At 51.9% G+C, this 22,772-nt stretch overlaps 6 protein-coding genes across 6 annotated transcripts; 2 read left to right on the top strand and 4 right to left on the bottom strand.

Moving 5' to 3' along the window:
• Nucleotides 1-427: 427 nt before the first annotated feature.
• ARHGAP35 (Rho GTPase-activating protein 35) lies at nucleotides 428-4,249 on the bottom strand (the record flags this gene model as incomplete). The annotated part of the gene is made up of 6 exons (XM_014692871.2): nucleotides 428-574; nucleotides 624-757; nucleotides 816-2,579; nucleotides 2,649-3,863; nucleotides 4,038-4,068; nucleotides 4,172-4,249. 6 exons carry the CDS (start codon nucleotides 4,247-4,249, stop codon nucleotides 428-430), a joined length of 3,369 nt encoding a protein of 1,122 aa, XP_014548357.2.
• Nucleotides 4,250-8,427: 4,178 nt separating this feature from the next.
• G6M90_00g021940 (uncharacterized protein) lies at nucleotides 8,428-8,751 on the top strand (the record flags this gene model as incomplete). The annotated part of the gene is made up of 1 exon (XM_066129884.1): nucleotides 8,428-8,751. One exon carries the CDS (start codon nucleotides 8,428-8,430, stop codon nucleotides 8,749-8,751), a length of 324 nt encoding a protein of 107 aa, XP_065985933.1.
• Nucleotides 8,752-10,697: 1,946 nt separating this feature from the next.
• On the bottom strand, nucleotides 10,698-11,390 carry G6M90_00g021930 (uncharacterized protein; the record flags this gene model as incomplete). The annotated part of the gene is made up of 2 exons (XM_066129883.1): nucleotides 10,698-11,177; nucleotides 11,319-11,390. The coding sequence occupies 2 exons, from the start codon at nucleotides 11,388-11,390 to the stop codon at nucleotides 10,698-10,700; spliced, it is 552 nt and encodes a 183-aa protein (XP_065985597.1).
• A 1,726-nt stretch (nucleotides 11,391-13,116) lies between these two features.
• Nucleotides 13,117-15,528, top strand: G6M90_00g021920 (uncharacterized protein; the record flags this gene model as incomplete). Its single annotated transcript, XM_014692873.1, has 2 exons — nucleotides 13,117-13,383; nucleotides 13,450-15,528. 2 exons carry the CDS (start codon nucleotides 13,117-13,119, stop codon nucleotides 15,526-15,528), a joined length of 2,346 nt encoding a protein of 781 aa, XP_014548359.1.
• Nucleotides 15,529-16,008: 480 nt separating this feature from the next.
• On the bottom strand, nucleotides 16,009-19,167 carry PTAC2 (Pentatricopeptide repeat-containing protein; the record flags this gene model as incomplete). Its single annotated transcript, XM_014692874.1, has 1 exon — nucleotides 16,009-19,167. One exon carries the CDS (start codon nucleotides 19,165-19,167, stop codon nucleotides 16,009-16,011), a length of 3,159 nt encoding a protein of 1,052 aa, XP_014548360.1.
• A 1,356-nt stretch (nucleotides 19,168-20,523) lies between these two features.
• Nucleotides 20,524-21,000, bottom strand: G6M90_00g021900 (uncharacterized protein; the record flags this gene model as incomplete). Its single annotated transcript, XM_014692875.1, has 1 exon — nucleotides 20,524-21,000. One exon carries the CDS (start codon nucleotides 20,998-21,000, stop codon nucleotides 20,524-20,526), a length of 477 nt encoding a protein of 158 aa, XP_014548361.1.
• Nucleotides 21,001-22,772: the final 1,772 nt, after the last annotated feature.

Below are 22,772 nucleotides of genomic sequence, written 5' to 3'. Positions count from 1 at the left end.
GAAGGGGTTTTTCCAGTAGCATGGCAGCTGGAAACGATATCAGATGCCTCTGGCGTAGTCTTCTAATTGGACGTTGACTACTAATTGATACCAAACACCAAAAGATGAACAAGTTGCATCATAAAAAACGCAAGTGAAAAAAAAAAAAAATCCCAGCCAACAGAGTACTTTGTAAAAACGAGCCAATGCACCCCCTACCGAACTCGAATATTGAAACGGCGATTGGAAACAGGGAGGAAGCGGATATCATCATGAAAAGGGGAGGAAAATATCAAACGCCAAGTTGTGAAAAACCCGCTCGCATTTGATGTAGAAGTAGAAAACGTGTTATGGAGAAGAACAAAAAGCCAAAGTAAATTGTGCTGGGAGCGAGCATGGAGAAGCTAAATGGTGTGCCGTTGTCCCTTTATTTGACGGATCATGTCCATCATGAATCGTCAAAGATTCTGTTGGTGTTCTCAATAACAAACTGGACCGCAATGTTCTTGGCGTGCATATCCGTCATTTCGCGTTCAATGCTCAGGTCTCGCATGATGGTCGGCGCAAACACGACGGCCAAATTCTTTGGTGACATCTAAATGCTGTTAGATTTTGATTACTAGATTGCAAGAAGGTACACATACTAGATTCTCCGGTTCGCGCGAGGCGACGCGGTTAAGATGGAACATGAGGAATTCAAGGCAGTCGCCGTGCCTTTCTGGCATTGAGGCAAAGGTCTTCCTAAGATGGCTGCACCTGTCTGTCTCATCGGCAATTGCTGTGCAGTTGTCAGTATTGAGTAGTATGGGAAAATTGCAATTGTTTCAACGACTTACCATTCGACTCCAAAACCCTTTCATAGACATCAAATGTCAGTAGCGGAGTAGGCAATTTCCGGAAGTATTGCTTTAATACGCTGGTGACAGCAGTGATATCCAAGTCTGGGTCAGAGATGTCAAAGTTTTCATTCTTGTCAAAGCCGTCCTTGATCATGTTAACTTGGGAATTACCGCCCGTCTTGCGGTAAATGCCCTCCTGATCCATTCCCCGAAGCTCAACTTCTTCGATACAACGAGTGACTACGGCAGGGATTTGCCGGCGTTCGTATTCGGTCCGCTCGACCAGGTCCGATCCAAAGAGGATTGATGCCGGTTCCGCCGCCGCCGCCAGTGTCACGGTGTTGGACGAGGCGGACTTTGGCATTGCGTTCTTCTTGCCAAAGAAGCCAAAGCCTTGCCTGCCAGGATCCATGTGCTGCTGTTGTCTGTTCTGACCGTTGAGTCCGCTGGGAGCTGCAGACTCTACCTGTGTAACCGTCATATTGTAGGGCAGGCCAATGTTGTCTCCAACCAGTCCCTGATGCTGCATCCTCTCGCGATCGGTTTGCTGGAAGGCGACTACGGCCCTGTTCACGCCCTTTGCAACGTTCTGTGCCATTGTTTTGGAGCCCTTCTTCCAGTTAAACTTCTTGACTTGGCCCTTTCTGACTTGTACGACTGTGGGACCACTTTCAACAATCGGCTCTTCATCGCCCATCAGTGTGGTCCCCGTATTCAAGCTTGAAGTATCCAGATTGATCGACGATGCACCACCAGATTTGGTAGGACCATATATCCCTAATCCGTTTGGTGACTTGAGATCTCCAATTTGTGACTTGAAGCGCTCCTGGATTTGATGTGTGAGATCGTTATTCATGTCTGCCAATTGAGCATTCTTGGATGATAGTTGCTCGAATTCCATGAGCGCACGATCTCTGTCCGCTATGGCCTGGTTCTTCTCCTCAACCAGCTGGTCTCGCTCCTCGTGAAGCTTCTCAATGGCTTCTGACATGGTCTCCTTGACGGCATCTAACTTCTTCACAAAGTCTTTAATGGCAGAATCCTCCAGCTCTCGAGGATCGATCGGTGTCTTGGTCTCCTTAGCGCGTTCGACATAGCCGGCAAGAACCTCCAGCTGACGAATCATAATCTCAGTCTGCGTGTCAAGCACGGATACCGTCTTACGCTTTTCGACCAGCTTCCTGTTGAGGCTCTTGAGGTCCTTTTCAGTGTTGAACTGCCGCTCGAGTTCAGCCACACGCTGCTCAGAATTTCTAAGTTGACGCTTCAGCAATACAGCGTCATGGGGAGGGGTCAAGGAGATGGGGCTGCTGATATCGTGGGGCATGCCGGGATGGTCATCGCCCATAGGGGTCTTGGGCCACCTCGGTGATCCAGTGGCTCTGGTGGTTTCGCTGATGCTTCTGGAGTGGTTGATCCTCCCGGAATTGGGGTGACCGGCTTCCACGCTGCCAGTGCGGCCATGGCGTACGACGTTGGAAACTCGTCGCAGAATTGAGGAAGAGCCTTCATCAGTACCTAGGATTCTAGCCATGTCTTCGTCCATGCTGAAGTCCCCTCCATTGCTCCATCTGGGCAGTTTTGGGGAGTGCTTGGGTTCCGATGGATCTTTTGAGCTGCCTGAACTCTTTCTTGGTGTTTGAGCCTGTTCAGTGGGCGGCGGCGGCGGCGCGGTTCGAGGCTGTGTGTAGGAGTCGCTCAAGTTGTTTTGTTCTGACTGGCCGGATCGAGAACTGCGTTCAGAACTGCGTTGTCCGATGGCTAAGGAGACCCAACATGTCAGTAAAACTCCAACGGAGAGGGCAGTTCCCAGAGGTTATTAGCACATACAATTCATACTCGCGGACGCAGGGAGTTCCTTCCGCGTAATGGCTTTGCTAGACTCTGAACGAGAGCCACTTTTTGCACCATCTGTATCTTCAGATGTGCGAGGTTCATTGACTTTCCTGGCCTCAGACAGGTTCGAGTGACCATCCTTTCGCACAACGCCATTCGAAGTCTTTCCGGATGAGCCTTCTTGCGGAGCAGACGAGTGGGAGCTATTGCTGCGGGTCGACACCCCCCTTTTCTTTACCGGAGCATCCTGAAGCTTGAACTCATCGCCAGATACAGAGGCTTTTCGCTGGCCTTGTTCAGAGTTTTTGGTAAACTTGCCAGACTTGAGGCGCGCCACATCAAGATCTGAGGAGGGCTGCCGTCCCTTTTCTTGAAATGCGATGTGAGGAGTAGACGACTGCGAGTCGTCTCGCTTATCGGACCCTGACCCTTTTGAAACACCAAAGTAGTCTCTGTCCTTTCGTCGGCCGTTCTCAGCCGCATTGTCGGATGCAGATCTTGGTGTACCGGTGAGGGCCGGGCTGGGATCGAGGGCCACGGGTATGAAGAAGCTTTCGGGCCCCTCTTCGGGCCCGGAGTTGGGACTCTGATAAATGGTCGAGTTGCGATTCTTTCGGTAGGTAGTGGCGGGCAGGCCCAGTCCTTCAGGCTTGCTAGTGGTCTCTGATCTCTCCGGCGAGCGAGAAGGTCTTGAGCTGCCCCGTGACGAAGATTCGTTGTGTCTATGTGTACCGCGAGGGCGTGGGGAGAGTTCGGTTGGCGTGTCGGAATCCGGATCGACACGATCATTTGAGAAGGCGTTTGGAGGAATCGCGCTGGGTGGAAGAGCAGGAAGGGACTTTTCGGTTATCATGGGCGAGTTTTCCTTATCCCTAGATTTGGCAGCAGAGGCTGCCTTTGATTTCTTTCTCCGCCTGGCCATGAGAGTCTCATGGCAACCCATGCAGAAAATGCCTTGTGAAGTCCTTGCATATCGCAGATTTTCAATTTTCCTCTTGCAGTTACGACATCGAAAGCAGGTGGCGCAAAATGCTTGGTCTCCGGTCAAGATAGCAAGGTCCTCTATCTTGTTGCCACAAGCACTACAGCTGTAGGTGCAGTTATTGCAAATGAGTGAACCGTCGCCGAGGAGCAGAAGGTTGGCGTCTGAGTCGAGGAGAGTGCCACAGGTATGGCAGCGAAAACAGTCCAGATGCCATCGATTTCCGGCTAGAGGTTGAGCAACCATCAGCACCAGCCTGGCCAGTCATAATCAGGAATATCAAATATGACGCCCGGAGCAGGAAGCGACCGACACCAAATCGAGGAGCGGAAGAGGGGGGGGGGTCAAGTGTAACCAAGGTTCACAGCATGTTTTGGGGCTATATTGCATGGCAAACATACCTAACTCGAAGGCCTTGCCTTCCTCCAGAATCTACACCAGAAGAAGCATTTGTCAGTATCGGGCTGCCGACAGAACGTTGACTGACTGTACGGGAGCAATTTGGCGGGGGCAAACTAGGTCCAAGGGCACATACCTCTCCACAGCCCTTGCAAGGGAAAACATCGTCATTGTCCAGAGGACTTTCGATATATTCATCCACTATAGCAGTCATGGCAAAAGAATGCGGCACTCACGGCCGGTCTGCGCCAAAAAGAAAAGCCGGCTACGATATATATCGAATGTCGAAAGGTGATCGGCAGAGGTGGGCTCGTGGAACGGGTTCGTGGAGAGGACGATAAAGGTCAGCCTGTCATGGACTCGACGGCAGAGAGGATTGGCTCTACAGAGCAGCCACGTCGCAGTCGATGATCGGCGGCCTAAGAGCAATAATGATAGTGAAGACGAGGGACGACAAATGCATGAAGAACGTGGAAGAGGGGAGCAGAAGAAGGAAGTCTCGGGCTGGTGATTGTGCAAGGATGCGGCGCCGCCAGAAGTCTTCGATATTACCATAGGCCTTGCGCAAGCACAAGCACAAGAACAGGGGGGGAGAAGAAGGATTGAGAATGGCCGGGAAGAGAGTGGCGTTGCCAGGGGTTCACAGTCAATTGGAAAAGAAAAAAGGGTGGTGGAGGGCCAGGCACCTCCGGCGCTGGCGCAGTGCTACCTCTAAGTACTAAGGTAAGTACGGAGGGAGAGTGGTCGTGGGCAGACGTGGGCGTGGCTGTCATGTACCCCTTATTCCGGGCGAGTCGAGTGCTCCCTGGGTATGGAGTACATAGTATTTGATGTCTGGTGCTTGGTCTTTATCGAAGATCTGCTGGCTCAAGGCCAACGAATGAGTCGATGCAAGGAAAGACTTGCGCAGCAGCAACAAAAAAAAAATGAGGAGCACGGAATACCTCAATGTAGAATGAGTTATTACCAGACACATCAAGCAAGGCGGGCTGGGGGGTTCTGAAGTTGGGGTGAGACGGATGATTTCAGCGTGCATGTGTGTTGGAAGGGACCGTCGTCAGCAAGGGGACTCGAGGTCGGTGGAAACAATGGATCGAGGCAGGCACTACCGACATTTGGACTCGAGTGCCACGCTGTACTCAAGTATGCCAAATACTCTGAGGACAGATGATATGGACACTGCCCAGGTGCTCAACCAACGTGAAAGCAACAGCTGCGGATACTACATGCTAATAGTACCTAGGACCTAGCACATATTGACATCTTCAAATGTCGAGCTACCTTGTACCGAACCAGGAAGGAGCCTCAGCTGCCAAGTTGTAAGTCGACGACGCCATGTTGAAATCAACTCTGAATATGGAACAGGGAAACAGAGGGCCAAGGACGAAGCCACCACCGGCAACAAAGCGTCAATACTAGACACAAATGCATATGCATGTACGCCGCGAGCATCCTGCCAATTGCAGCAGTATCAAAGCGTTCGTTTACGGTTGCTGGGCGAGGCCGAGGGCACGAGGGCTCGTACACGTACATTCGCACCTCCAGATGTCCACCCAGCATGCTCAAGTGACGTCCGCGCGCCAAGACCAGTCAACACTTGAGCGCTTTCTGAGCCTTGAACCTTGAAGAAGCTGATGAAGACGGGACGTTGTCGTGCTTCAGATGCCGCTGCTCAGTGCAGTCTGCAGCCCATGCATGTGTGCTCAAAATTCAATGTTGATCCTGGTACCTGACGTCCGGTGCAAACGCCAGCCTGGCCCCTGCTCCGCCCTGCCCTGCCCTTGCCCTGCCCTGCCGGGCTCAATGGCCCAGACGCCCGCAGCCGAACCTGATTGGGGCCCTGAGATATTAGCTCGGCCTGCTGACCGCAACCTGAGCCTGGGAACAGACACTAGAAAGAGACTCGAGGTCACCAACAAATATCTGGCTTTGGCGGTCATGATGCCACTGTCCGACTTGGGTCGAGCCGGCCGAATCAGCCGACCCAGCTGAAGCACCTAAAACACGTTCAAACATCCACACACAAAACATCAGGCGAGCGTTGCCAGAGCACAAGGCGTCATGTTGATTAAACGGCACGGCACTCTGTCAGCCTCAACGCAGCCATCTCGAGCTTCGTGGGCGCGTTTTAAGCTTGAATCGTGCACCTGTTGAGCGCATCATGCTGGGCCCTTATCATGGCCGAAGCACACGAACCCAACCCTCCTCTGCTCATTTGTGATCCATTTACTCCGTAGCCACCGTCGTCATCATTTCGCTCCGCCGGCTTGTCTACTTGTTTTCCATTCCAAAGCCTCTGAAAAAATACGACTCACGAACCAAGTACTATGCAGTAATCGAGGCTGCATCCGTCGAAGGGATGAAACAGATGGGCACTTGTCATGGCTACATGATGCAATAGTACTAAGAGCAATGGGAGTCCCTTGCTCACGCCCCAGTATTCGTCCGTAAAGTAAACCCTTGTCTTCCTTGGCAGCCTACTCACCGTCCTTGAAGAACCTGTGATTCATTAAGCCATGTCGAGACAAGATCTGGCGGCCGCCTCGTGCCCTTTGTCTCGGCATGCAGGTTGGTCCGGAGTAGACATCCTTTGTTCCTGCTCAACCGTAGCCATCATGGACATATAATACATGGATTGCCAAGTGCTCAAAAAAGCGTAATAGCTGCTAGGTGTCTGAGGCTGTAGATGATCAACAACGAGCGTGTAATGGGCTGACAACCTAACCAGGCACTCAGGACATACTTCTTAATCTGCCACCCGCTCTATGGAAAGAGTTAAAAGCTCACGGCAGCAGCCATATACCACCTAGGTCGGCTCTAGACACTGGCGTCTGATCTACCCTGCCTAGGCATGAATAGGCCGAGACAAATGGTATCTTTTCAGAAGGAAATTATCTCTCGGAACGTTTGCACATTTAAAAGATGCCATTTCTCGCAGCTTCTTCATGTCTAGGCAGGGTGGGATCAGAGACCAGTGTCCAGGGCCGATGATCGTCTAGGCAGGATATGGCTGTAAGTTGGATAGCAGCATGAGCTTCTGAATCTTTCCACTCTGTTCTCGTCGTCTGAAGGGAGAAGAAAGAGAAGGGGGGGGGGGGCCTCGTGCAGAGTAGTAATGCCACTCGGTTCACAAACAACCCCGTGCCATGCGCGTTCGCAACTCAGCAACCCCACGCAGTCTGCGACACCCGACGACTCCATGACACGGCTGTTGTCCTCGCGCCAAAAGGTGGAACAAAGTGGCGTGGGTTGTGGAGGCGGATAAGGGGTATTCTGACACCACTTTGCCTGTGAACGAGCCAGCCGGGCAGATGACATGGTGATAGTAGTACTGACACCTACAACATGCACAGCGCCGGCATTGCGGGCGTTCACTTACAAACAGTCGAATGAAGGTGGAATGGACCGGGTCCTACTCGGTACGCCATGCCGTGTTGTAGGCCGGAGAAGAGAAAGAGGAAGCACGTAGTGTCTGCAATCCTTGATTGATGTTTCGAGAAACCGCGCATATTAAAGGGAGGGGGAGGCCAGTTGTTGCTTTTGTAAGGGGTGGAGTCACATGATTCCCACCCGGTCCGGCCAACGCAGCTGGGATTTGCAGCCCCTTATAACCTTATAACGGGCCACGCTTCGTTCATCGCCATTCCCGTCGCAACAATTACACGTCGACATGCATTTGGTTGGCATTTGGTTGGCATTGACGGTATTGGCTCGGCTGCCAGGGGGATGGATAAACAAGCGTTGGGGGCCAAAAGGCTCCCACATGGTTTGTCAGCGGTGCACGGCTGTAAAGACGCCCAAGTGCCCGTGTCTGGTGTCTGGAGGCAAAGTACGGAGTACTGGTCTGCTTTGTTTCCAAGCAGTCGTCAGCCGCATGCCAACAACTCGTCCCTTGTCTCCCGAGTGCCAACCCATCCAAACAATATTGATGCGGGTTGCCCAACTCGTTCTGACGCGCGCATAGGCAGCAAGGAAGCCCAAACAGCTAGCTGATACTGTAGATAATGGCTCCCAACACTAGCATTGATTCCTGTTCGCCAGGCACACTGCGCAATTATAAGCGTGCCGGCAGAACCCAGTGCCCATGCCACGCCATGGGTGCGGTGCGGTGCCGCTAGGCTCTAGCAGCCGCAGGATGGACATGGAGATATTTAGCCAGGGGTAAAAGCAGCCATCGGCCGGGGGGGGTTGACATGTGGACATGTGGACATCTGGATATCCATCCCAACGCCCACATTTCCCATGGCAAACAAAGACATGCGACATGGTTTTTGGCATGGCCGCATCGGCTGCTCCACTTGGGGTTGCGTTTCATCTTGGTGGGCCCGCAAAGGCGAAACAGGGAGCGACGTCTTGCCCTCGTATCGTCAAGTGCACATCAACCACGGAAACATGGGTCATCGACTCGTCGGTGCCGTCACGAGCAGCACCAAGCATTTTGTCATTGCTGGCAGGCTGTTTCGTCTTGTCGGCTCATTCGACCCACGCCCGTTGACACCCGCCGTCGCCAGCCTTTCCTACGACGGCACCACCAACGAGGCTGCCGATCTTGTCCAGGATGGCCACAGCATGAACAAGCTTTCCATGGTAGTGCTGCGACGATGTTTATTAATTCGGGTTTTCTTTGGATCTTCTGCCGTGTGGGTGACGGGCAATGTCGACCTCGTCGGGCAAATGAAATGGGTTGTCGTGTCGCAGGATAGCGACATGCCTTGACCGACGTTGATACCTGAGCAAACGGCAGCTCGGTGTGTTCCGCAACAACTCGCAGTGTCCCTCGGCGGTTCGATTGAACGGGTTGGTACTAGTGCGGTCGATTGCAGATACATACGCATGTACAATGAAGCATCACGGACAGTAACCAGATTTGACCTCGGAAATCGGTCAACGAACCAGACCTGCGCGAGTTGTGGTTCGCCAACCAGAGCATGCGCTGTCTGGTGGTAGTTGGACAAAACCTCCGGCGGTATCCATTATTTTACCTCCGCACGGCAGTTATGCAAAGCAATCATACAAGATTTATCCGACACACTTGTGTTCCATGACCGCCATGCGTGGCATCACCTACCTCACACTGAACGCGGTTTTGAGTCACATGTCCGTCCTTCGACCTCGGATCCAAGCCCAAGGAACTTGACTATTGCTACACCAGACATACAATGCGGCGAGTAGGATTTAGTATTGCTCTCAACGACAATGCTAGTCAGAAACACCAGGCCAGCCCGACCCCCACACGGAAATGTAAGCTACCTTGACCCGAGGTCCAAGAGAACACCAGTATGAAACCAAGTCCCTTGATCACATATCGGCCAGCCGAGGAACATCAGACGCCATGCCAATCTTGGCTTCCAGTGCATACATATGTATACTACTACGTATTTATTTGCACAGACATGCATCCAATGTGCGGTGGTGCGTTCCCGTCGGCTCCATCTGCCCATGTACACACAGACAGTGATGTGAGATGATCTGCACTCGAGATACGCAGTTCCCGGCGCTGCGACTAGCCCATGGATTGAGACGAACTCTCCGACAAGGTACAAGGGAATTTGTAACGTGCTGGTCGATGATCATATCGTCATTGTATGTACTTGCACATGCCTCGTATCATGTCGTATGGCATCCCCGGCGGGCATCCCAAGCATCGCGACCGACCACCTCGCGCTCCTGCGCCAATATAAGCACTTCTATATTAGGAACAAGCCCGTTCGGACGCAGCCTCGAATTGCCAACGGCGATGGCTTCGGTTGCAACCCTCCGTCTTCCCGGAGACCATCATCCGTTGACTAAAGTGTGCGTGCGTAGTTTGCGGCAGGCCAATATTCGCTGTTTCAGCATTCATCAGCCACACCGGCAGAGCCTCGATGGCACATGCTCTGCTCGGATCCCTGTTTTCAAAACAAACGACGCGTTTGACTATTGGACTGATCAAATTAATGTGATTCATTTCGAACCTTAAATTGTATGTATGTATGTATGTATGTATCTTGGGCATGGCCGACGGAATCACCGTTTTTTACGGCAAAAGTCTACCTATCGATTGTTGGGTGTTTGCTAATATCTTTTGGGGTTTCGTTGGACGTACCACTTCATATATACCTACCTAGGTATATACGTACTTTGGCACGCGCGAATTGGTTATATAGTTGCCGCGCCTTGAGCAAGAGGCCGAAACTATATAACCCTGACAAAAGGAGAACGAGGGTAGTAGAGTGGACAACTAAAGGTGATTTCTCGAGCTTAGAACAGCGTGTGAAAAGAATAGCAGATGCTTGATGGTAGCAAATCATCAGAAAGGATGTGATATACACGTAGAAAAGTATTATTGGTCATCTTTACGTCCACAACCCGATCTCTCCATGATATCGTCAGGTAAATGTGTGAGGACGGGTCATCGAGGTAGTTGATATCAAGTTTGTAGAAGCGATATATTAAATACCCGCTAGATCGACTAATACTCTGGTCAACACATCAGTGGAAATCACAACCACACTTTTTGCAAGCTTGAGGGAATCCCTCAAATATTCGCGATAAATGTATTTTGCCTGTATTCTACAAGCAAAAAAAGTAACAATGGATATCATCGCAACATTGACCAAGTCAGAATCAAGCTCGTTGCCAAGTCCACGAATGCAATTTCCGGCCATTCTCAACATCTTGATTCACTTCTCCATAATCCTCTTCACTTTATCGAGTAATATCGTACTCTCCCTACCCAACTTCTTCTTCCCATCCCTCCCGATGGTCTTTGCCATGGCCTTCTTAAACCGCTCCCTCTCTGCGAGCCTTCTTTCCCTCTCCTCTCTCCTCTGCTGAATCTCCAGAGTCCTCTGCTCGGATTCCGTTTTGCGCTCCTCTGCCTTTTTGAGCTGCTTGTCGTAGTACCCTGGCCGTCGGGTGCGTCGTCTCATGCCATCACTGGTGGGATCTGCAGACGCGCCGGTGCCGGCGCCTGCTTGTGCCTTGTCCTCATCCTTGAGCATGAGCTCTCGCGTCGGATGCATTTTCTCTGGTTCTTCTTCCTGCGACTTGGGGGCCTCATCTTGTGAATTTACGCCATCATCGTTGTCATCCTTTTGCTGCTCGCGGGCCTTGATCTTGGCGTATTCTTTCTTGACTTTGGCTTTTTGAATGAGATCCTTCTTTATTTTTGTTACTATAAGTCGGGTTTAGTGTGTGAGTCTTTGGGATCAAGGTGAGGCTGAGATTTCTTATTTGAGGAGGGTGGTATATTTCAGACCTTTTCTTCGCCATGGTCCATCAGGCAAATTATCTGGTCCTACTCTGAAGCCGCGTTTGGGTTTCTTGCCCTCTAATGAGGGATCTCCCGATTCAAGAGGTCTCTTGGGAGCCATTTTGGCGTACAAAACACGTTGCACGGATTGCGCGGATGTGTCGCTCTTACGATGGTGACTTTCTCATGGGTGGTTATCGAGTGTGAAGTTTGTTCAGGAGCCTGGCAAGAGTCGGTGGCAGCGACCGAAGTGGGGACCCGGAAGGTGAATGCAGGATCCGCATTGGACCAGCACGGCTAATGTCGACTGCATAAGTAGCATGAACATGTGCGCAGGCACTTACACGTACACGAGTGCAATACATGTAAGGGAACAATGAATAATACAGGCATGTCACTGGTGCAGACATGGCAAAGTAAACCCGTCTGGTCTTCAAGGCAAGCATGCCTAGCTAGTCACTTAGAAGAAAAAGATTCCTTGGACAGAAACAGGCGGGCGCATATGCACATGAACGCATGCAGTAGGAAGGAGCACTCAGTCACTTGAGCACAATTGCAGGGTTAAATGTCCAAATCAACCAGTTGACGTCTAGTTTCAATGTTAGTGTTTGGGCCCCAACGCAGGAGACCACTGTGCCGAGTCACAGGCTACCCTGGGCGGTCGGCACCCCACTGTCGTCGCCCTTGCGCACTGTATTGTATCACTCACCTAACCAAACATCAATTGATCGGGACGCTAAAGAGAGTCAACTACATACCAACATTGAATATTGAACATTGAATGGAGCCAGGCAGTCCATATCAATCGGCGTTTGGGGTTCCCTGCTCAATGTTGCCGCAGTAGTCGCCGCCATCCAGCCACGGGTGGCCACGGAAGGAGAAGGCGCAAACCACTGACGGCGCCCAAAGTGGTTCTTGCCGTTGCAATGGGCAGCGTCTACTACATCGCTTGCTGCGCCGTCTTGGCTACCATTATGCACGGCGGCATATATGTAATATCTATACCTACCACGTAACAAGGTACTTAAGTACTTTATGTAGGGCGGCATGGCGTCGGCGCGTGGTGCAAAGACGGGACAATGTTCAAGTCGAGCCGAGTTGGCCAGACATCTGGGTTTCGGACGACAGCCTGCCAGGCTGGCCATGTTGGATGTCGGTTGATGCAGGTGGGGCGATTGAGCAGTTCCAGTCCTAAACTTCGTTAGCCCATGACCGCCACCAACTCTAGATTGCTGAATCGACCGCATGACGACGTCTGGCCTTGTCCACTGGCAGAAGATTGACCACTCCAGGTCCCTCTTTGGGCTCTAGACGCTTGAAGCTTGACGCTTAACATGCCAGGCTCATGTCTGTTTATTGAACGCCTGACCCCGTCCGTTATTGTCCCACCGCTCTCGGCCTGGCCATGATTCACCGCCTGTCGTCACCCGGCCGTACATCAATGTTCTTTATCTTTAATCCCGTGTCAGTGTCGGCGCTCGCAACAGTAGCTCGTAAGCTCGTCCGGTTATTACCCATCTTCCGGCCTGTTACAAATACTCGATTGGAACTTGCATCTTGTCACCCTTGACCACCTTCTGTCCTCGGATCCCGCCGGCAACTGAAACCGTCTTGTTGGCTCGTGTGCCCATGGCCATTGTCCCTTCCGCCTCCCATCTATACGGTACATTGTGGTCGGCAACTTGATATCACTGCTTATTCGTCTCCGAAAGCTTCCTTGATCAGCAGCGTCCTTGTCGTGGGAATTGTAGGCGTTGTATTGTCGTCAAACCCTCCGTTTTGTGCAGTTATATATTGGAGAGCCACAGCCCAGTTCTGAGCTGTGGTTCTTCCGTTTCGAATTCAACATGCCTATTTTCCAGGACGATCTCGAACCCGACCGCCATCGTCATCCCGGCCGACCGAGCCCGCTACAACGAGAACCTACGTCTTCGGTCCTGAGACGTCTTTCCGAAGAGAGCTTACCCACGGAGCTGTGTGAAGGGCCGGTCCCCAATGATCCAACACGACCAACGACACCGAGGATAGACGAGGAGGCTGCCATTTCTTGCCGAGCTGAGCTGATTGAAAGGCTGAAGAGGGGAGAGAGCCCGACTTGGATCCCAAACCGCCATGTAAGTTGTTGACTGTATGGCACTTTCACAACCAAGACGTAAATCTAACCTATGCCCCCGTGATAGCTTGAGTCCATCCTCCAACGTCGCGATAGCCCTACTCACATACGTACTTCGCCCGAGTCACCGAAACTCTTACCTCCGGTCCAGATCACCCCCGAGAAAGTCGACCCTGGGACCGAGAATGCTGTACAAGATAGGCTGCAGGACGGCTTGAACATCGAAAGACCAAGGTCGGCCCTTCACAGCGGGGATTTTACACATGACCAAGCGGAACAGGACAGACCATCGAGTATTCTAAACCGGCAGCGAGTCGAGAGCCAGCTGGCCTCAGAATCATCCTGGATTGCAACTTCACCGCCCCGGGATTTCACACCATTCAACTTTGAGCGGAGGATCCCGTTCCAGAGTGATGCTGGCAGTTTCAGGTCTGTCACTGCGTCGCCGCTATCGGCATCTCTTTCGTCGAGCTTCGCCTACCACCCGCCTACGAGTCCGCTAGTACAATCAGAAAGTAATGATGAGTTGGATTTCTCCATGGCCCCAAGGAGCCTCGATGTGCCGTCTAGGGAGTTAAATCGGAGACTCTCTGCACTCAACTCGGCCGGTTCGTCACCGTTTACCTCGCCTTCTCCACTGGGTGGTTCAAGGTTATCTTTTGGCAGACGAGATGGTTCACTGCCTTGGCAGGCCCATCAGCCTCGAAGATCTTTGACTTCCACTCCTACTTTCGCTTTACATGGAACGCCCCCCCAGACATCGGCAGTATTCCGTGCAAGACGACCCTCTTTCGGGCCGGATTCGTCACCAATCCAGCATGCATCCATGGTTGGCTCATACGAAGAAAGCATTCTACGTGGTCGAATGTCCACAACGCCGTCAAAGCCTTTTGATTTCACTGCTCAGATTGGAGTTCTCGGCAAGGGGAGATGCAAATCCTGCCTCCGCTGTCCACCACACGTTTCGCTTCCCTTCGCTGCTGTATACTACAGCTACAGTAATACGGCTCATGGTAGATCTCGGTCTGACGATGGGCCAAGCCCGTACGTTGGTCAGATTGATCTGGAAAATGGTTTACCTAATTCAGAAGAGGAGTCAAGGTCTAAGAGAAAAGCGCACGGACGGTATTTGGACCGACAGCCCATCAACAATCAGTCTGTCGATACCCTGATGCCTGATTTCGAGCTTGACCATGATCGACCGGGAACATCTCGGCCAAGGCGTCGTACAGGCTCCTCAAAGGCTCCTCCAGGGGGCAGTTACCGTATTCCGGAAAAGGGGCAGATCCAAATCATCATCAAGAACCAAAACAAAACGGCTGTCAAATTATTCTTGGTCCCGTATGACTTGACTGGCATGGAACCCGGTACCAAGACATTTGTCCGGCAGCGTAGTTACTCTGCCGGACCTATCATAGACCATATTCCCAATCTCAGCGAAACGGATGCGCAGAGTCGCCCCATGCTCAGATATCTTGTTCATTTGCATATTTGCTGCCCTTCCAAGAGTCGATTTTACTTGTACAAAAGTATTCGCGTCGTATTTGCCAACAGGGTGCCTGAAGGGAAAGAAAAGCTCCGGAATGAAACCACATGGCCAGAGCCCAGGTTTACACCATATAAACCCATCAGAGTTATGCATCCACCGCTTAACATGTCTTCCGGGCCAGGTTCCATGTTAGTAGCAGACAAGGCCTTCCGACGCCGGAGTCTGGGAATTACTTTCGGCGGAGCCTCGTCCCGAGCGTTCGACATGGTCGACGGCTTTGACTCTAGTGGTGGCGGAAACACCCTGCCCATCGAGCCCATCCCCTTTCGGCTACCCTCTCAAGGTCGAGGAGACAGCGACACGAGCAACTCGGCCAGCAACCCAGCGGCTGGGCCACGCTCGCCGGAATCTTCTCAAGCAAGCCGCCCATCTACCAAGGACTCAGCAGGACTGGGTGTCTGGGATGCTAGTGGTGACGACACTGGTTCACCGTACGAGAAGCTAAGTAGGGGAGATTTCGGCTACGGGGGCTCCCCATTCCTCGGCTTCTTCGGCAACGGGTCCCCGGGCGGAACAGAAGGCTTATTATCGCAACGACTTCGTTCGCTGGGCGTAAACAGGCCGCAGCCGCCAGAATCAGCCGAGGACTTGGCATGATGCTTGGGCGTCATCAAATTTATCTATAATCATAGGAGTATCATGAAGTCAGCTTGGGCACTTTGTATTTTGGAAACCAAAAAAAGGAATGGCGAATGAGCACTTGGGGGGGATTACGTACATATCTTCATTATAGACAGCTTTAGCGGGACTTGTTGGGCTTTGGACCGGGCGGGAAACCCCTTTTGAAAAGTTTGAATACAGCACGCCCCAGGGCACACATTGGGATAGGATACCTTTAGTATATGCGTAAGTACGTAAATGCAAATAGTTACATGGACATTGATTGTCAACACTAGCGCCATATAGCTGCCAGACCGGTCCGTCAATGGAAGCATTCATTATGGCAAGTGCTTCTGCAGGTGTTGCCATGTTCTGCATTATGTATTGAGGCAGTCCCCTCTGCCGTGGTTACTACTAATGTACATTGGTTTACTTTTATACACGGATAATATACAACACGCCCACAAGACAATATAGCTACCTAGGTACTTGGGCAGATGTAGATGATTCCCCTCTATTGGCCGCAAGCTCCTCCTTCAACACGGCATCCAAGGTCTTCAAATCGCCAGTCTTGAACGCCTTTGTGAAAACCTCGCCCTGCGTCTTGGACCGTCCTACAACGACATGAAACGGAGAACGCACTGCTTTGCGCGTCTTTTGTTTTTCTAGCCGCAACCTCTTTTCGAGAGCCTTTCTCATTGCTTTCAATTCATCATGGGACAGTGGGCTCAGCATCTCTTTTATAGCCTTTGTCATGCTCTGCTTTCTTGGGAACATCCACGTGGCAGGTAGGTGTTCGTAGTCTGTGGTGATGAAGGCGTGGTGTAGCATGGGGTGACGGCGTTCGATTTCCTTGAGCTTGGAAGATATGCTACCGGACCAGGCGGCGAGTTTGCGGAGCTTGAGCCATTCCTTTTGGAGACTGAAGACGGTGGCTTTGGAGGCTGCGAGGACACGGGTATTCTTCATGTCTCGTCGTTCTTGGAGGGATTTGGTAGCGGGCATCCAACCTCGCCAGCGGCTCATGAGGTAATCCTCACACCAGTCCATTGCGCGCTCCCATAGGCCCATTTCGGCTAGGTAGCGGATGCAGAGGTTCCAGTTTGTTCTCGTGAGTTTGAAGCCGGCGCTTGTGAGTTGTTCGACTGTGTTGAGGAGACCAGGACCATCATTGACCTCTCGGTAGGCCTTGGCAACAACGTTGAGCGGTCGTGCAAGATCGTATTGAAGGGCAGGATAGATGGCGCCTTCGGGGGTCTTACCACTGGCAAGAGCGGCATCCAGCGTATGCCGCCACATATTATGAACTTGGTCGCGTCTCCCCTCCTTAAGATAGCCCAGCATCAAGGCAGAAGCAATGTTGGGAGGAAAGTAGTTCTGTTTCTTGAAATCTGGAAACACGTCGAGGTATGCCGTCACCAGCCGCTCAACAGCCACGAAATCCCTGAGTTCTACGAGTAGCACGATTGCTCGACCAATCTCGTTGGTTTGCTTCTTCAACTCAACAGGCCCAGTTAGTGTATCCCATGATGGTACATCTGGGCATCCGCTCGGTACTGCCGTCTTCGTGGGTTGAAGCATCGAGTACAGGCGCTCCACGAGATCTTTGGCCAACGCTCTCGTGTTCTGCGCTGACGGACCTCGACGGAACGCAGCCTCAAGAAGAGACACATGCGCACTGAGAGGCACGGTGAAGCCAGCAGACCGCATGTGCGATAAAATTGTCTCCGCTAAATCCAGTTGGCCCGTACGAACGGCACCAGTCATGACCACTGCAAAGTGCTCTGGACCAAGAGGAAAGAGGCTATTATCGCAGGCATTTCGAAGCAGCCGATATGCCTGTTGGACTTGGTTGACTTGGACCAGAGCCTGAAGAAGATACTGGTGGGTTTGGTGATCCCACTCCAAACCATACTTTGTCATGGACTGTAAGATGCTGTAGCATTTGTTCAGTTTGCCTCGCAGGCCATTGAAGTAAATCAGTTGGTTCCAAACAGCCGTGCTGCTTAAATTGCGCTCGGCAAACTCGGCACAAATTTTCTCGGCATCTATGAAGCGATCGTTGTGACAGTAAACCAGGACCAAAGCCATTGCCATCTCTCTTGATATGTGTACACCGGCTTTCTGGGACTGGTTGTAGAAGTCCAATGTAGTTGCAAGGTCTCCTTTCTTGGCTGCCATTGCCATGACTTGTGCATAGGTGAAGGAGTCCGGCTGGTGGAGCCTCTTGATCTCTTCGAAGCATTGAAGGACACGAGCGTGATCGTTCGTCTTTGAATAGCATTTGAGAAGCATGTTCCATGTATCGATATCGGGCTTTACCCCGTACTGGTCAGTCATAATTCGAAGCTCGCGTTCGGCTCCCGCAACATCGCCAAGCTGTGCATACACGTTCATAGGCCCTCGAAAAGCTTGAGGTGTCTTCGGAGCTTCCGGGAAGAGATTCGTATACCTTGCCCACAGATCTTTGACGGCTGGGACATCCCCCGTGGTGGAATAAAATTGTAAAAACTTCTCATATCCCCACTGATCAAGATCACCCCAGGCTTGGTGCCAGTCGGAATAGATTTGTGCCAAGCCAGCCGCATCTGCCGGATAATAAAAGTTGAACATTTGTCGTAGTAACAATCGAGGTGGTTTCGCGTGGTACATCGTGCGGTATTGCCGATAAATCTCAGGGAGCATAGCCAGGCTTGCTCTGGTTTCAAGCCCGTCGTTCCACCGCCTCAGCATACGAAGGAGATATGACCTATATAACGTCTCGTCGTTCCATATTTGAAGAATCGTCTTTGCCTCTCGGGGCGAACATGGCTGTCGTAAAACTTGTTGTGCCAACCAGCGACGGAGTGCCCGAAGCCCCTGGCGTGTATCCTCGTATAGATGAATGGCTTTGACGGGATCAGCTGCCTCGACTGCCAGGTAATGTTCAAACGAAAAGTATAGTTTAGCCAAGTCGGGAACCAATTTTAGCAATGGTAGGTCGGCGTAAATAGACGAGGTTGCCATGTTACTTCTCGTGAAATGTGAATTATAGTCTAGCCACACCTTGAGAGCAATTGGCCACTCTTTGTTGATAATGGCATATTCCAAGATGGATTTGAATCCTGCGCCGGAAGACTTTGTCGCAAGTCCGGTATTGAATACGTCGATCGCTGCTGTCCTATCTCCAGCATGAAGGTACAGTAAAACACCTGCAGCTTGCAGCTTTTCGTCCCACAGTTGGACGGGTATTTGTCGAAGGATTGAGATGGCTCGGCCCCTCTCTACAGAGCCATGGGACGCAGACAGATATATCACGACTAATGCCCGTAAATCTTGTTTCTGGCTTTCATCCAACCTACAATATAGATCCCATACATCATGATAGTTCTTCTCGTCCGGTCTGCTGAGCAAGTCTTTTAGAGTTTCGGGGTGTGCCTTGCGGCTCGACCGTGAAGTGTCGTTCGCCTTGACGGATTCTCGCCGAGAGCCGTGGCTCGTAGACTGTATTTTTTCTCTGGGTGTATCCGAGATCTGGGTACGGACTGCGCCTGAGCCAGGCCGTGGCATATATTCCCCAGGCTGGTCGGCCACCTGGCCGAGACCCTCGCTGCAACGAAACAATGCAACACCTGTGTCCACCTCTGTAGCAACCATTGACGAAAATGTTCTTCTCCTTGATGCTCCTGTAGGCTTATTTTCGTTTTGAGTTCGCGGGAGCGACGGGTATAGACGCCTTAGATAGGCATATGTCCCGCTCGGGTACAGAAAGTCAAGAAGAAATGTCGACGCCAAGAGCCCGGCCTGCAAAGGTTGAGTAGATGGATCAACAGTCTCATGTTCTTCCGAGGCGCCTCTGATTGGAGCGGGCCAAATACTGAATAGCTCAATTGCAGAAGCGCCATGCTGCCAAAACCCCGTATGGAGCTGCCTGCACCGTCTCGAGGCTCGAGCCGGCTTAGAAAAAACGCGCTGGAGATTGCATGATTCCAGGCTGGCGGCTGTTCTTTCTAGCATCGGGCCTCGTACGAGTTGCCAACACCTACGCCCAAGCTGATAATAGTACGGTTGGCATACGTGCGGTGAGAGGGACGGTCGGTGTTGAGAAGCGGTTGAAGTTCCGAGGCGCAGGGTTGATATCGTCAAGCGGAAACGGCGGTCGTTGGCAAAAGTAATCAGCGACCAAGAGACTATCCAATCATCCAAGTGAGAGTATATGCTAGCCAAGTCTCATGTAGCGTAGCAATACAGCGCCATGTATATGCGGCAGCTGCAAAGGTGGTAAGATGGGTGCTGTGCAAGACAACCGGGTTCGACATGGAGAATCGTAAGATCAAAAAAGTTGTCGGGCTTGGAATATTAAAGCTCCTATCAGGGCTCCACGGGTACGTACCGGCCAGCAACCGACAGCCTTGCAAGTCATTGGCTCAGCACGTGCAAGAGAGCAACTGCGGGCCGCCTCAGGTGTCAACAGCGGGCAACAAGGTGCTATGCATTGGGATGAGTGGGACTGATGACTGGCTTGTGGTAATTGCTTAAATAAGGCAGATTCTGATGCCATGATCAGCTTTGGATTGGCAATTTGGATACGTATGGGAAAAGGACTACCAAAGTCTGATTGAATTGTTTCTTTTGTAGCTAAACTACATAGGTAATCATTTTTGTAAGAACAAGAAGAAAAAACTGCTACGTAGTATTGTCAACGCCCAGCAATCCCGGCCATCTCTGCTGAGTGTTCCAAAAACACTACTGTTTCCCCGTTACAACTCCGTTGCGTGTATGCCAAAAAGTACATATGAGAAGCTAAGAAACAGAATAAAAGCAGGCCACTCATCACAAGCATGCTTTCCTTTTGTCCCAAACAACCAATCTCCCACCCGCTGTTAGTGTTTGATGCGCCATGTGCTACACAAAGTCCTCCGTATCGTACAAGAAGATACAATCTTGTCAAGTCAAAGCAGTCGTGTCAGTCCACGTTGACACTAGTTTTCTTTCTTTCTTTCTTTTGCAAAGTCATGGCTGGGCTTTGTTATCTGTGCCATCGGCATGTTCGTAGAAGACTTCGTGTCTCAAGCTAGAGAGGATATCGGGAGACCGAACAGGCTCGTGGTCCCGTCGAGATCCTCTGCTTCGGCTTCGGCTTCGGCTTCTTGTCCTCTGACGTCGTCTGAAGCTTCGGTCGCTGGGAGAGGCAGTGCGGGACGGACAGTGCTCCCGGCGAGCCCGTCTAAGTTGGTTGTAGAGTAAGATTTGGCTTGTAGGCGACCTCAGGATAGAGGGCGAGGTGTTGCGAGAAGGCAGCGGGAATGGAGACGTAGCACGACGTGGTGATCGTCCTCGAAGTGTGCTAGACTCGTCGGGTCTTAGGGACTTGGAGGTTGCAGCTCTGGATGTGCTTCGGGACCTCTTGCGGCCCCTGGATACCTCTTGGTCCGCAGCGAGATGGGCGGCATCTCGGAGAACATCGCCGGCATCAGTGAGGGGAGACATTGTTTCCCCGTGTGCCGCCGTGTCAAAGGCACTGAGAGAGGATAATATAGCGGCTTTGAATTGCAGGGTGTAGTAGATGGGAAGGGTAACAGTCGTGTGTCCCTGATATATGGTGGCTTCGGCAAGAATGCAACCACGGGCACCGCGTAGTTGACGTCCGGCAGTCAGTGCCACGAGGAAGAATTTGAATACTGTAGAAATGAAGGACAGGGAACGGGAGAAGGGGTAATGAGCAAGGGGGAAGCAATTAATAAAATACAAGACAAGAACAAAGAATAAGTCTGGGAGGGGTGAGTCGTCTGGTTCTGGTCTTGCGAGTACTGGGCATTGACGGCGAGTTCCTGGCCCGGGCAGCCAGAGACAATTGTTCAGTCTGGTTGCTCCGTAGAGTCTCATCCATGCTCTCCCCGGTACTTGGTACTTGCTACTGCCCTTGGTCGTGCTTGCTTCCTCGTCGCTACTTCCTCCTTCCCTACATGCCATCGGCATCTTGCTACCATGCAAATAGTACTAGCAGTAGAACTAGTAATTCAATCCACGGTTGGCGCTAGACACAATTGCACCAGCCGGACGCCAGCCGACCTCAAGCGAGCTCCATCGGCCAGCACAGACCAAAGGCCCAACCTGGGGAAGGTCACCTGAGACCCCCCCAAGAGTAGGGCGAAGAAGCCACCAAACCTTGATGTCGGCACCCGATGGTGAAAACTGTCACCACACGAATGGCGCTAGGGCGTTTGATATGCCACAAGCAGTCAAGCGGAGGCACTGGGCAACCACGAGTCTGTGGATGCCTTCAATGTTTTGGTGACTCAGGACCTCGGGACTCTTTCAATCTGCATTGTCCCAATCAAGTCCAAGGGCCAGGGCCGCCGCCTCCGGTGCTCCATTGATGTCATGCTACCGCAGCCAATCCGCCAATCCGCCTCCGCGGCCACCGCACCATTCCCGTGGATCCTGGCTTTGGCCATGCATTAGAAATGCACCCAACTCTTTCTTCCCTCCGGCCCAGTCAGGCCCATGCGCCCCCCTACAATACCAATAAATGCCTACACGAGAACGCCAGTCATCACCATCCAACTCGACTGGCGCATGGGACGACTACTACTCCGTGCTGCTACTAGTCTGCGTGCCTACCACCTGCCAGAACCAAGCAGAGACAGGGAAAGATTGGGGTGCGAGAGAGCCCATCGAGATGCGGCTGGCCGTTTACCAGTTCTAGTGTGCCGCAGAGGACAAGCTCGATCCCCGGCGAAAGCCACGGAATCATCGTTTTCCCAAGTGTGCTCACCCTGTGGCAGACGATCTGGTTTCTCTGGCGGCAGTGCGTTGTTCCCGTCTTTTCTTTTTCGCTTTTTTTTTTTTTTTTTTGACGGATTGGGCCTCAACGGTGGGTGGGTTTGTTTGTTGTCTTGTCGTACCGCCGCATGAATAACGAATGACTTATTGTGCAGACGACCCCGTACTCCGCAAAGTAGTTACCATGAATGCAAAAAGTTTCTAGTCACATACGCAATGCCACGGCTACAACAGGCGGTTTGGCGGTGTACCTGACTGGAGTAAAGCCGCGCGCTCTGTCGACGGTTGTATCACCGTTGTCATCGCCCCAGGTCCAGCATGACAATGCTTTTGGGGGCCAAACTCACTCGGGAGCCTAAACCGGACACTTTGACACATCATTGTAAGATATTGTGTCAATGTGTCTATGGAGAGTGGCGACGCAAGAGTGAAAATCACCGTTTGACGGCTCCGTCATTCAGCCTAGTCGCAATCTA

Source organism: Metarhizium brunneum, chromosome 1, assembly GCF_013426205.1.
Source record: "Metarhizium brunneum chromosome 1, complete sequence".
Lineage (NCBI taxonomy): Eukaryota > Fungi > Ascomycota > Sordariomycetes > Hypocreales > Clavicipitaceae > Metarhizium > Metarhizium brunneum.
Note: the sequence above shows the minus strand (reverse complement) of the source record. Positions and strands in the feature narration are given on the sequence as shown.